The sequence below is a fragment of the Ranitomeya imitator genome, chromosome 8 (assembly GCF_032444005.1).
Source record: "Ranitomeya imitator isolate aRanImi1 chromosome 8, aRanImi1.pri, whole genome shotgun sequence".
Classification (NCBI taxonomy): domain Eukaryota; kingdom Metazoa; phylum Chordata; class Amphibia; order Anura; family Dendrobatidae; genus Ranitomeya; species Ranitomeya imitator.
The window spans coordinates 188992041-189004963 of NC_091289.1; the positions used below are offsets into that span (position 1 = coordinate 188992041).

Genomic DNA, 12923 nt, shown 5'->3' on the forward strand with positions numbered 1-12923 from the left:
AAATAACCGTGGTACCGCTGAAAACGTCATCTTGTCCCGCAAAAAACGAGCTGCCATACAGCATCATCAGCAAAAAAATAAAAGATCAGTTTTAGCATTTAGTGAACCTAGCAAAAAAGCCAAACAAAAAAACAAGTGTGGGATTGCACTTTTTTTGCAATTTCACCGCACTTGGATTTTTTCCCCGTTTTATAGTACATGACATGGTAAAACCCATGATGTCGTTCAAAAGTACCACTTGTCCCACAAAAAAGAAGCCCTCACATGGCCATAGTGACGGAAAAATAAAAAAGCTATGGCTCTGGGAAGGAGGGGAGCAAAAAAAACGAAAATGCAAAACCGAAAAAAGCTGGGGTCATTAAGGGGTTAAATATTGAATAATCATGTGCCTGTATTACTCAACACTGAGGACACCATTAACCCTGGCGAAATCCCCAACACCATTTGCTCAAATGCAGCTGCAAATTTACAGGACCCTCCACCATGCGTTGCTGCCCTTACAGACACTCATTATTGTGTTGCTCTTCAGTGAACAAACTGCTTTTATTACTACTGAATATTTCACATTAACTCATCTTTCCAGAGGACTGAGCACCAGCTGACATTTTTTCACCCCAGTTCCTATGTTTTTGTGCATAGTTGAGTCGCTTGACCTTGCTTCCATGTAGAAGGTATGAGTTTTTGGCCACTATTCTTCCATGAAGACCACTCTGGGCGGGACTTCTCTGGACAGTAGATGGGTGTAATTGGGTTCCACTTGTTGCTCCCAGTTCTGAGCTGATATACGGTTTGTGTCCTGAGGAAGAAGTCTGGAATAACTGAAACCCATTAACTAAACAACCGGATATAAAAAATCCTTTATTATACTTCCATTTGGATCTTCATAGCCGACCAGAAGCATGGATAAACCACATTTGGCTCACTGTTTTTCTTCTTAGGGTTGTGATGGTGTGATATGCTATGTGGGTATCATTTTTGTGTATATTTCTATTTTACTTATTTTCATGGTGTTCTCCTATAGAAGGAGTTATTTGCTAATTGATGAATGGCTGTTGCTGCCATCTGATATCAGCCCCCACAGTACTGTATTGTTTGCTAATATGCTAATGACATGTTGACCTAGCTTGTTGAAACAATGAGCCCCTGAGACCTTTCCCCTCCTGACCTGTGAATGAGGAGGGAGACTTAAAATATCAGGGAGGTGATATTCCTGTGTGGAATGATGATGTGTTCACAGCATCTCAGAGAGAAAGAGTATATGGACTATGCTATCTTCTGTCTGCTGGATTGTTGGACTTTTATCCTGTTACTGAACGGCATTCAGGTTCTGGACTATCTTATCCTTTGTGTGGTGGATTGTATATGGACCTTTCATAGTTTTGCCTAAATAAAGGTCTTGGAATTGTTTACTATACTCTAGCTCTGTTGATTGTGTGATACCGGAGAAGGACCCCGTGACAAGCTCATACTCACTTGCGGGAAATACAACCGAGTCTTGCATGGTAACACCCGGCTCTGCCGCCGGCACTTGGGAGCGGAGCGTGCTGCTCCGTGTATTGCTATTCAGCTGCACGCTCCGCTCTGGAGTGCCAGCAGCAGAGCTGGGTTTTAACATGCGAGACTCGGCCGTATTTCACGCAAGTGAGTATGAGCCCATAGTCCTGAGCTGATGGCACTGCTGCATATCCTACGATTTTGAAGGGAAATAATGATAATGTGTCTTTCATCTGCTGCACTAAGTTTCTTCTCTGTTTCTATGGTCTTTGTTGTGCATTTCTTGGTGTCCTCAATGCTGAGAAATATAAGCTGATACATATCCATAATGCAACACAATCAGGGAGGCGTCTGATTGGATCCAAATTTATTCTGTAGCTGGAAAATTGCCCCAAACATCCAACCAATGCCATTAAAATTGAAGAGTCCTGGAGGTGATGATCCGGACCCATGAAGCCCTGATCTCACATCATCCCATCTGTCTGGGATCACATGAGACAGAAGGATCCGCACAAGCCTCATACACAGGAGATCTGGGGTCAGCTCTCCAAGATGTTTGGGCCAATCTCCTGCCGAGCTCTTTCAAAATCTGTGTACCAGTGACGTGTACCGAGAAAAAGTGATCAAGGCGATGGGCAGTCACAAAATATTGATAGAATTTAGATTTTTATTTTTTCACTAATTTTGCATTTTGTTATTTGCTAAAAAATAAACTATTAACACTTCTATTTTTATCAACGCCTTCACTTTGCAGCATTTTTCCCACATGTGCCTATAACTTTCGCACAGTAGTATGTGTATTACATGAACAGTACATGAGTTATATGAATAGTATATATATTCCATTAAAGGGGTTTTCCACTAACAAAAGTTGATTTTAATCAATAGATCTTGGTATAATAATAATTTTCACAATTCGATGTGATCCCCTACTGTAATGTCTGTATACTCTCCTCCTTTCTCCCCTGCTCATGAGATATGATGGGACCACGTCCCTGCAGGGTCAGACACAGACATTACACAGTACACAGCAGGGGACATGTATAAGATTATCTCAGCGCAGGAACATTTAATATAAACACATCCAATTGTGTAAAGTATTATTATTGCAAGATCTATTGATTAAAATGCCCTTTTGTTTGTGGGAAAGCCCTGCACAGGATATATTGGTTATTATATGTTATCTTTTGGGTATTATTCCATCTCCAGCTTCCTGTAGCCTCCTGTCCCTGCTCGCAGCATATGGCCCCAGCTAATCCCCTTGGCAGAGGGGCCAGGAATAGTCTGATACTGGGTGTATTACACGGAGGGAGGGCAGGGGAGGGCTCTGCCAGGACAATAGACGCCTAGAAGTGCCAGTGCCACCAGTGGGAGGCGCCAGCCAGGCCAGTCCCTTCCCACAGTAATCCCCTCAGCTCCGGGGAGAGGGAGGGAAGGTCACCCATGAGCCTGCTCGGTGCTTACCGGAAAAAGACCAACAATGACGGCTATGAGTCTTTACAGCTGGTGGAGAGCAGCGCCGGGGACGCTAACAGCGACGGAGGAAGCGGCTGCAGCAAGGAGCGGCCGGGGAGCAGGCCAGGAGTGAGCGGGGCGGCGGCATCTTCACCCCCAGCATCCAGGAGCCCGGGCCGGCAGCAGCAGCCTGACTTCAGCACCATGGACAGCTCAGGTACATGACAGGGATGTGTGCGCGGCCTCCCCCAGAGCACTGAGAGCAGGGCTGCCCGGCATGTGGGGGCCTCATCCTGTATATACTGTATATGGGGCCCCTGCTTCTCTATATGCTGCATGTGGGGGCCTCATCCTGTATATACTGTATACGGGGCCCCTGCTTCTGTATGTGCTGCATATGGGGGCCTCATCTTGTATATACAGCATATGGGGCCCCTGCCTCTCTATATGCTGCATGTGGGGGTCTCATCCTGTATAAACTGTATGTGGGGCCCCTGCTTCTCTATATGCTGCATGTGGGGGCCCTGATCCTGTATATGGGGCCCCTGCTTCTCTATATGCTGCATGTGGGGGCCTCATCCTGTATATACTGTATATGGGGCCCCTGCTTCTCTATATGCTGCATGTGGGGGCCTCATCCTGTATATACTGTATATGGGGCCCATGCTTCTCTATATGCTCCATGTAGGGGCCTCATCCTGTATATGGGGCCCTGCTTCTCTATATGCTTCATGTGGGGGCCCTGATCCTGTATATACCGCATATGGGGGCCCCTGCTTCTCTATATGCTGCATGTGGGGGCCTCATCCTGTATATACTGTATATGGGGCCCCTGCTTCTCTATATGCTGCATGTGGGGGTCTCATCCTGTATATACTGTATATGGGGCCCTGCTTCTCTATATGCTACATGTGGGGGCCCTGATCCTGTATATACCGCATATGGGGGCCCCTGCTTCTCTATATGCTGCATGTGGGGGCCTCATCCTGTATATACTGTATATGGGGCCCCTGCTTCTCTATATGCTGCATGTGGGGGTCTCATCCTGTATATACTGTATATGGGGCCCTGCTTCTCTATATGCTGCATGTGGGGGCCTCATCCTGTGTGTACTGTATATGGGGCCCCTGCTTCTCTATATGCTGCATGTGGGGACCTCATCCTGTATATACCGCATATGGGGCCCCTGCTTCTCTATGTGCTGCATGTGGGGGTCTCATCCTGTATATGGGGTCTCTGCTTCTCTATATGCTGCATGTGGGGGCCTCATCCTATGTGTACTGTATATGGGGCCCCTGCTTCTCTATATGCTGCATGTGGGGACCTCATCCTGTATATACCGCATACGGGGCCCCTGCTTCTCTATGTGCTGCATGTGGGGGCCTCATCCTGTATATACCCTATATGGGGCCCCTGCTTCTCTATATGCTGCATGTGGGGGCCTTATCCTGTATATACTGTATATGGGGCCCCTGCTTCTCTATATGCTGCATGTGGGGGCCTCATTCTGTATATACTGTATATGGGGCCCCTGCTTCTCTGTATGCTGTATGTGAGGGCCCTGATCAGGTGTATACTGCATGTGGGGGGCCTGATCCTGTATATACTGTAAATGGGGGCCCCTGCTTCTCTATATGCTGCATGTGGGGGCCTCATCCTGTAAATACCGCATATGGGGCCCCTGCTTCTATATATGCTGCATGTGGGGGCCTCATTCTGTATATACTGTATATGGGGCCCCTGCTTCTCTGTATGCTGCTTGTGAGGGCCCTGATCAGGTGTATACTGCATGTGGGGGGCCTGATCCTATATATACTGTAAATGGGGGCCCCGGCTTCTCTATATGCTGCATGTGGGGGCCTCATCCTGTATATACCGCATATGGGGCCCCTGCTTCTATATATGCTGCATGTGGGGGCCTCATTCTGTATATACTGTATATGGGGGCCCCTGCTTCTTTATATGCTGCATGTGAGGATCTGATCAGGTGTATGTGTATACTGCATATGGGGGCCCGATTCTGTATATGCTTGTGGGGGCCTGATCCTGAATATACTGTATATGGGGGATCCTGTTCCTGTATATATTGTATATGGGTACCCCTGCTTCTTTACTGTATATGCTGCATGTGGGGGCCTGTTGCTGTTTATGCAGCATGAAGGGGGTGGTGTGGAAATTCTTCTCCATATGCTGCATGTAGGGTGCCCTGCTTGTCTGTATTATGTGCCGCATGTGGGGGCCTGTTCCTCCATGTGCAGCGTGTAGGGTGCCCTGCTTCTCTGTATTGTATGCTGCATGTGGGGGCCTGTTCCTCCATATGCTGTATAGGGGGTGGGGAATGCTGCTTCTCCATGTGCAGCATGTAGGGTGCCCTGCTTGTCTGTATGGTATGCTGCATGTGGGTGGCTGTTCTTCTATATGGTGTATGGGAGGTGCCTTGCTTCTCTGTATGCTGCATCTGGGGGCTTGTTCCTCCATATGCTGCATGTAGGGTGCCCTGTTTGTCTGTATGGTATGGTGCATGTGGGGGGGCTGTTCCTCTATATGGTGTATGGGGGGGCCTTGCCTCTGTACGCTGCAGTAGAGGAGCTGGTTCTAGTATATACAAAATGTGGGGGCCCTGCTTTTCTATATGCTGCATATGAAAGCACTGATTCTATGCATGCTGATTTGGGAGGGGGGGCTGAATCTATATATGCTTTTCTGGGGTGCTCGGCTTACATATATGCCACATTGGTGGTCCTGCAGTTGTGCATGCTGACTGTGGGGCTCTGCTTCTGTGAATGCTGTTTGGGGTGGTTCTTCTGTCTATGCTGCAATTTGTTGATTGCAGTATATTGGGCTCTGAGCCTGTACATGGTAGGCAGCATTTTATTTGGAGGGCCCTGCATGCTGGTTCTGTGGACATCACACTTGGACATTGCTTACATTTACAAACCATGTCATTGCTATTATTTTTGTTCTTCCTGATGAACTGTGATATTAGTATGAAACCCCTCTCCCTGCATGTGGGAGCTGTTACACTATAAGAACTATGCTGTGGATAATACATTATAGCTGCACTGATATTCTGCACCCCAGGGTTATAGTCACACGGTCTTTGCTGCATTCACAAAATGTGACCATATCTATGTTGTAATCCATAGTCCTCTAGTCTGAGACTATATGCACACGTTGCAGATTTGACTGTGGAATTTTCTGTGCAGATTCTGCATTTCTTGGCAGAAAACGCAGGTCAGAATCTGCGCCTTTTTTTGGTATGTGCACACGTTTCAAATTTTTGTGCGGATTTCTTCGGCTATGTGCACATGTTACGGAATCGTGTGCGGATTTTTCCGCACCGGTTTTTTCAAAATCCGCAGGTAAAACGTACTGCGTTTTACCTGCGGATTTAGCGTGGAATTCCTGCAGGTTTTATGTGGATTCCACCTGCGGTTTGACACCTGCGGATTCCTATTGAGGAGCAGGTGTAAACCGCTGCGGAATCTGCACAAAGAATTGACATGCTGTGGAAAATACAACGCAACGTTTCCACGCGGTATTTTCCGCAGCATGGGCACAGCGGATTTGGTTTTCCATAGGTTTACATGGTACTGTAAACCGCATGGAAAACAGCTGCAAATCCGCAGCAAAATCTGAAACTTGTGCACGTACCCTTCCTTTATTTACCCCTGCAGATTTCTATTATGGAATGGGTGCAGAAACGCAGCAGATCTGCAAAAAGAATTGACATGGTCCTTTTTTTTAATCTGCTACATTTTCCGTGCAGATTTTTCCGCACCATTAGCACAGCATTTTTTTTGCCATTGATTTACATTGTACTGTAAATCACTTGTGAATCTGCAGCGTTTCTGCGCAGAAAAAAACGCTTCGGATCTGCAAGAAATCTCCAACGTGTGCACATACCCTTACTGTAAGGTTGAACTTTCACTGTTGGTTATTCATGTACCTCAAAACATTATTATTGTGCCTTTCCACTGATTTTATGAACTATTGTCCACAGATGTAGCAGAGCTAATCTTGTCAGAAGCAGCAGAGCTGATGTTGTTGCAGATCATGTCCATATCATGTTTAGCTGTTGGTTTACATATGACTGCACATTAATCTACCGCAATATCAACATACACTGTCTCTGCTTTTCTGCAAAGAGATACATGACAGACTCAGCTCTCCTACATCTCTATAGCTTTGATGTTTATTTTTCATTACATTTAGGATTTAGATGCCACAAGGAGGGCTTCTGTGCCTACAAATAACACATGGGGTGGTCAATTATAGAATGTTGCCTCCAGTCGTGCCATTATTATTTTATACAGATCATTATTTCTAGGCAACATGCAGAATCTGTATGTGGATGGTCATTGTCAGGCCAATGGTCAGGCTGGCAGGTGGCGATGCACTTCATTCCCACCATCAGTTACTGCAGATGGTAGGCATCAGAGCAACTTATAATTGATATTCCCTGCAGCGCATCCACTGGAGAAATGAGGTATTACTGTTTTCATTCAGATGAATGGGCTAGCCCTGTTATACATGGACTTCCTAGGTCCTCCAAAATGAGAAACTTTCTTCACATCTGCTTCCCACCCTGACAGCTAATTACCGTGAATGGGAACCCCTCTTTTGTTATCTCATAATTCCTTACTGCTAAATTGGAAAATTGGACTTCTAACCCAGACAATCCTCTTTAAACCCTTCACGACCTTACAATTTTCCATATGTTTTTTGCTCCCCTTCTTCCCAGAGCCATAACTTTTTTTATTTTTCGGATCTCAGATCCACCCGTGGCTGTAAGGTAACGTTCACACTAGCGTTATGCTAGTTTGCGTCGGGCGACGCATGCGTCATGCGCCCCTATATTTAACATGGGGGACGCATGCGTTTTTGTTTGTTGCGTTGTGCGACGCATGCGTCTTTTTTGCCGCAAGTGTCGGACCAAGAAAACGCAACAAGTTGCATTTTTCTTGCGTCCGAATTTCGGCAAAAAACGACGCATGCGTCGCAAAACGCAGCGTTTTTGCGCGCGTTTTGGTGCGTTTTTGCGTGCGTTGTGCGTTGCATCGCCGACGCAGCGGCGCACAACGCTAATGTGAACGTAGCCTTAGAGGCACATGACAGACTACATCAAAGGCACGGACGCGACCTTTGACGTACCTATACGTCAAAGGTCGTGAAGGGGTTAGAGGGAACCTGTCTTGTTTAGAAATGTTATTTACCTGCAGATATAGTCAGGTAAATATTGTTAAAATCTGGAGCAGCAGCTAAGGGAAAAAATGGACCTATATAATTCCTACAGCCACTATCCAGTCATAAGGGAGGAGCAGGGAGCAGAAACAATTATCCTATACAGTGAGAGTGCTGTGCTCATTCCCTAGCACTTTGATTGACAGCTTGCTCCGCAGTTTGTGTGTGTGTGCAGAGTAGGTTGTCAATCAATGTGCCGGGTGTGATTACAGCTGTGCTCGCTGTATAGTGAGTGACTGTAACCGCTGCCTGCACCACCCCAATAACTGGAAGAGAGCGGCTGTAAGAAGGATAGAAGTTTTTTTCTCCCTGTAGCTTCTGCTCCGGTAAGGCAGGCTGGCTTGGATTTAATGCTATTTACCTGCAAATTAACCGAATATCTGCAGGAAATTACTCCTATACACAACAAGTTCCCTTTAACATATGGATATTTTTCTACTAGAGAACGGGCTGTAAACTCAGTGCTGTTCACTTAATCTTGTAGCATTTATACGCATAGCAATTATGTATAATATAATGTACACCATATAGGCCTGTCCAGCGCTGTAGAGAAGATGGCATGATTCAGATTTATTTCATACTCACTCCTAGTGTGGGAGATCTCTCTGTACGGACTCCTATTCTCAACAGGTACCTAAAGGTTTGTAAACACATCCCTGTTACCTGAGGTTAGTGTGTGGTGTGCTGCAGCGCAATATAGGGGCCCCGTCTCCTCTTATGTCCCCTATAGCACTACTAGTGGAAAGGATGTAATATATCAGTTTAGAAACTATTTTTCAATATTTTCTATTCAGGGAAAGATTCAATTTATTGAGACATTTCACTGCCGAAATGAAACACAATGAAAGACAATGATGTTGCATCCCAGTTCAGGTTACGGTTGTTATCATTCCCAGGGATGCAAGTAGAATCTGCAATGTTTAGGGATCCCTCCCAGAGGCAGAGGGAGCGCAGGGATTTCTTTATCAGAGTGTTAACAGAAAGATTCTGCCCCCACATACCTAATATAATGAAGTTAAGCTTTTGCTTTTTTTGAAATCTAAATTGGTCAAAAACTCTGTACAGAATAATTTCCTAATAAATTCATATAGTGAGTGGAGATCGATTTAAAAAAAGTTTAGTCGGCAGTTAATCGCAAGTGTGCAAGTCACATACATGAGCTCACGTGACTGGCGACTAACACAGGGAGCACCGCAGGATCGTAACGTGGTGCACATCGCATGCGGTCATGATTTGGTCCTACTTATTGACTGCAGACTTTGCCCCAAGATTTGACAGCCCTTTAACAAGTTTTATCTAACATCAAACTTTTTTTTAGAAATAGCTGCCAATGTTATAAAACAACAAAAAACAACGTATTCAGCTAATTTTTCTCAAAGCGACACCCCTCTGGTTCTCTCCCCAGTCTTTGTTTTCGTGTGGAGGGCACAACTGCTGTTAAAATTGTATGTTGGAAAACTCTTTTTCAGAGATTTTCTGATGTGGATGACTTATTAGAGAATGCTCTACTAATACAGAGGGCTCGTTGTTTGGGGCTCCTTTCCTTTAGCTGAAGTTGAGGGCCACAGTATAGAAATGAATGGATTCTACTTTTTCAGGTAGAGCCCCTCACAAATATCCATCTGCAATAGACCTGCAATCTAAACATCTACAGTGGGTACGGAAAGTATTCAGACCCCTTTAAATTTTTCACTCTTTGTTTCATTGCAGCTATTTGATAAATTTAAAAAAAAAGTTCATTTTTTTCTAATTAATGTTCACTCTGCACCACATCTTGACTGAAAAAAAAAACAACAAAAATGTAGAAATTTTAGCAAATTTATTTCCGTACCCTCTGTATGTAATGTTCACATGATTTTGAGCTAACATTTCAGGCGATCAAGGTGAGGCGACTTTTTGTATCCTGTGTAAATTTCAAACTCTCCATTTTCTTAACTTTTCCATTAATTCCAGCTAAAATGTTGCTTCTAGTGCATCACTGCGATGACGCGCGGCGTTCAGTCAGCCTATTTATCTGCTTTCCCATCGACCTTCACATAAGGATGTCTTTGTATTGCTGTGTGTTTGCATTTCCATACAAAGGAGCCAGTTTTGTGTCTCCTTCTTCACGCTGACTGATACCTCATGGTGGGGTCGGGGAGTTTGGCAGGCACGACTGACATGCAGCTCATGTTCTATGGAAATTTTCTTGGATTATACAAGTTTGTGTTGCTCATCAGAAAGTCAAAAATATGCAGGAAAATGTTAGAGCTGCTTAGAATTGATGTTGGATGTAAAAGCGTTTCGGTAATTCCTCATCGTGCGCTCCGGTTGGCCCTGGAGATGTCTGGGAATCAGTTTTATGAGTATGGATGATAATACGATAAAGAGCAGTTCATGGTGATATCAGGATCCTGCTTGTAGTTCAGCGCAATGATGACCGGAGCTGGGGATGTTGATGTGAGGTTAATGCTCTATAGTGCTGATTTGTGTCATCGTTAGGAGGTAATTACCTAATTGTCATTACAGGTAATTTGTGGTGGATTACAGAAAAATGACAAAACTAACATTATTTTCTCATTTGTGGAGACTCCAGAACATGGTGCCATAATATATCTTGACATCAGGGCACTAATAACCACCCACGGGAAGAAGTCCTTGTGACCCTGTTCCATTTTCTAAGCTTGCTAGCATTGCAGCACCTCATTGTGCAGGTTATCACAACCCAATAATATGTGGGCAACCAAAAGTAATCCTCTCACTTCAGAAACAATGTGATGCCTTTATGGTACGCATGCCCTTTTGCAATCTTTTCCTCTTCATAGTGCTGATATAAAACAAGCAAGTAAACTAGACATAAAATGCTATTCTAGTAGGACATTTTCACATCCAGCAGGTTTCTTGCAGATATTTCTGCAGTTACAAAAATAATTCCTGTAAATGGGATCATTTTAGCAAAACCCCATTCAGATGAGTAGCAAAGTCAGAAAAAAACTTTCCAGTTTTTCAAAACTTTTCAGTATAATTTTTATGTTCAATTCCTCAGCATAAATAATAAGGAATATTCTTGTTCACTACTTAAAAACGAAAGATAAGTAAAATGTTCTCAAAGCTGGTATAAAATTAGACAAACTCACCAACTTCATCCTCCGTGGATGCAGCGCAGGACACTCCACTGGATTGATCCCGATAAAGAAGCAATGACATCCTGTTCTTCAGTCTCCTGACCACTGATGTCTGTTCCTGCGACTGATACCTATGGCTTCATCTAAGGATTCTAAGGCATCGCTTTCTGTTCCATTCTGGACACACAGGGGTTATGCTTGATTTCATTATTTTCCATGTATCATTTCAGCTCGTAAAACTTTACAGGTTGGCCACCCCTTTAATACCTCTCGCTTTATACCTACAAACCTTATAGCTGGTCTACAGCTCTGGCAAAAATTAAGAGACCACTGCAAAATTTTCAGTTTGCCTGATTTTTCTCTTTATACTGACAACATGTCTATGAAGTTCCAAGCAATAAATGTTGTATTTATTTTTTGAAAATGAGAAATGGTCAAAATAACAAAAAAAAAATGCCTTGCTTGCAGACCTCAAATAATGCAAAAAAAAAAAAACAAGTTCACAATTATTTAGAAACAACAATCCTAATGTTTTGACTCAGGAAGAGTTCAGAAATCAATATTTTGTGAAATAACCATGAATGATTTTTAATCCCAGCTTTCATGTGTCTTGGCAGCTTTCCACCAGTCTTTCACACTGCTTTTGGGTGACCTTATGCCAGTCCTGGTACAATAAAGAAAGCAGTTCTTCTTTGTTTGATGGCTTGTGACTATCCATCTTCCTCTTGATTACATTCCAGAGGTTTTCAATGGGGTTCAGGTCTGGAGATTGGGCTGGACATGGCAGGGATTTGATGTGGTGGTCCTTCTTCCACACCTTGATTGACCTAGCTGTGTGGCATGGCACATTGTCCTGCTGGAAAAACCAGTCCTCAGAGTTGGGGAACATCGCCTGAGCAGAAGGAATCCACTGTTTTTCCAGGATATCCTTGTATGCAGCTTGATTCATACGTCCTTCGCAAAGATTAACCCCTTCATGACCTTGGGATTTTCCGTTTTCCCGTGTTCGTTTTTTGCTCCCCTCCTTCCCAGAGCCATAACTTTTTTATTTTTCCGTCAATATGGCCATGTAAGGGCTTATTTTTGCGGGACGAGTTGTACTTTTGCACAAAATCATTGGTTTTACCATGTCGTGTACTAGAAAATGGGAAAAAAATTCCAAGTGCGGTGAAATTGCAAAAAAAGTGTAATCCCATGCGTGGTTTTAGTTTGGCTTTTTTGCGAGGTTCACTAAATGCTAAAACTGACCTGATATTATGATTCACCAGGTCATTACGAGTTCATAGACACCAAACATGTCTAGGTTATTTTTTATCTAAGTGGTGAAAAAAAAATCCAAACTTTGCTAAAAAACTAGTTAATAGCGGCGGGTGGATCGCGATTCCACTCGCCGCTATTGCGCGCACATGTCAGCTTTAAAAAACAGCTGACATGTCGCGGCTTTGATGTGGACTCACCGCCGGAGCCCACATCAAAGCAGGGGATCTGACCTCGGAAGTACTATCCCATCAGAGGTCAGAAAGGGGTTAATCTGCCCAATTCCAGCCTTGCTGAAGCATCCCCAGATCAACACCTGGTCGTCTAATGGTTAGACGGAGACCCTAGGAGGTGTACAAGCCACAGTAT

The 12923-nt window shown here is 44.3% G+C and overlaps 1 protein-coding gene across 6 annotated transcripts in view; it reads left to right on the forward strand.

Moving 5' to 3' along the window:
- DNAJC6 (DnaJ heat shock protein family (Hsp40) member C6) overlaps nucleotides 1-12923 on the forward strand; it is a 69229-nt gene that overhangs the window by 22784 nt on the left and 33522 nt on the right. For 2 of the 6 annotated variants that reach the window (XR_011315104.1, XM_069738205.1), the window contains exon 2: nucleotides 2998-3166. The exons of 2 other annotated variants lie outside the window; for them this stretch is intronic. Coding sequence is in view for 2 of the 4 variants with exons in the window: in XM_069738205.1 (XP_069594306.1) it covers nucleotides 3154-3166 (13 nt within the window). In the remaining 2 variants the exon portion in view is untranslated. Of the gene's footprint in view, nucleotides 1-2863; nucleotides 3167-12923 lie in introns of those variants that run through there. 2 more of the 6 variants (XM_069738203.1, XR_011315102.1) reach the window with 2 other exon arrangements.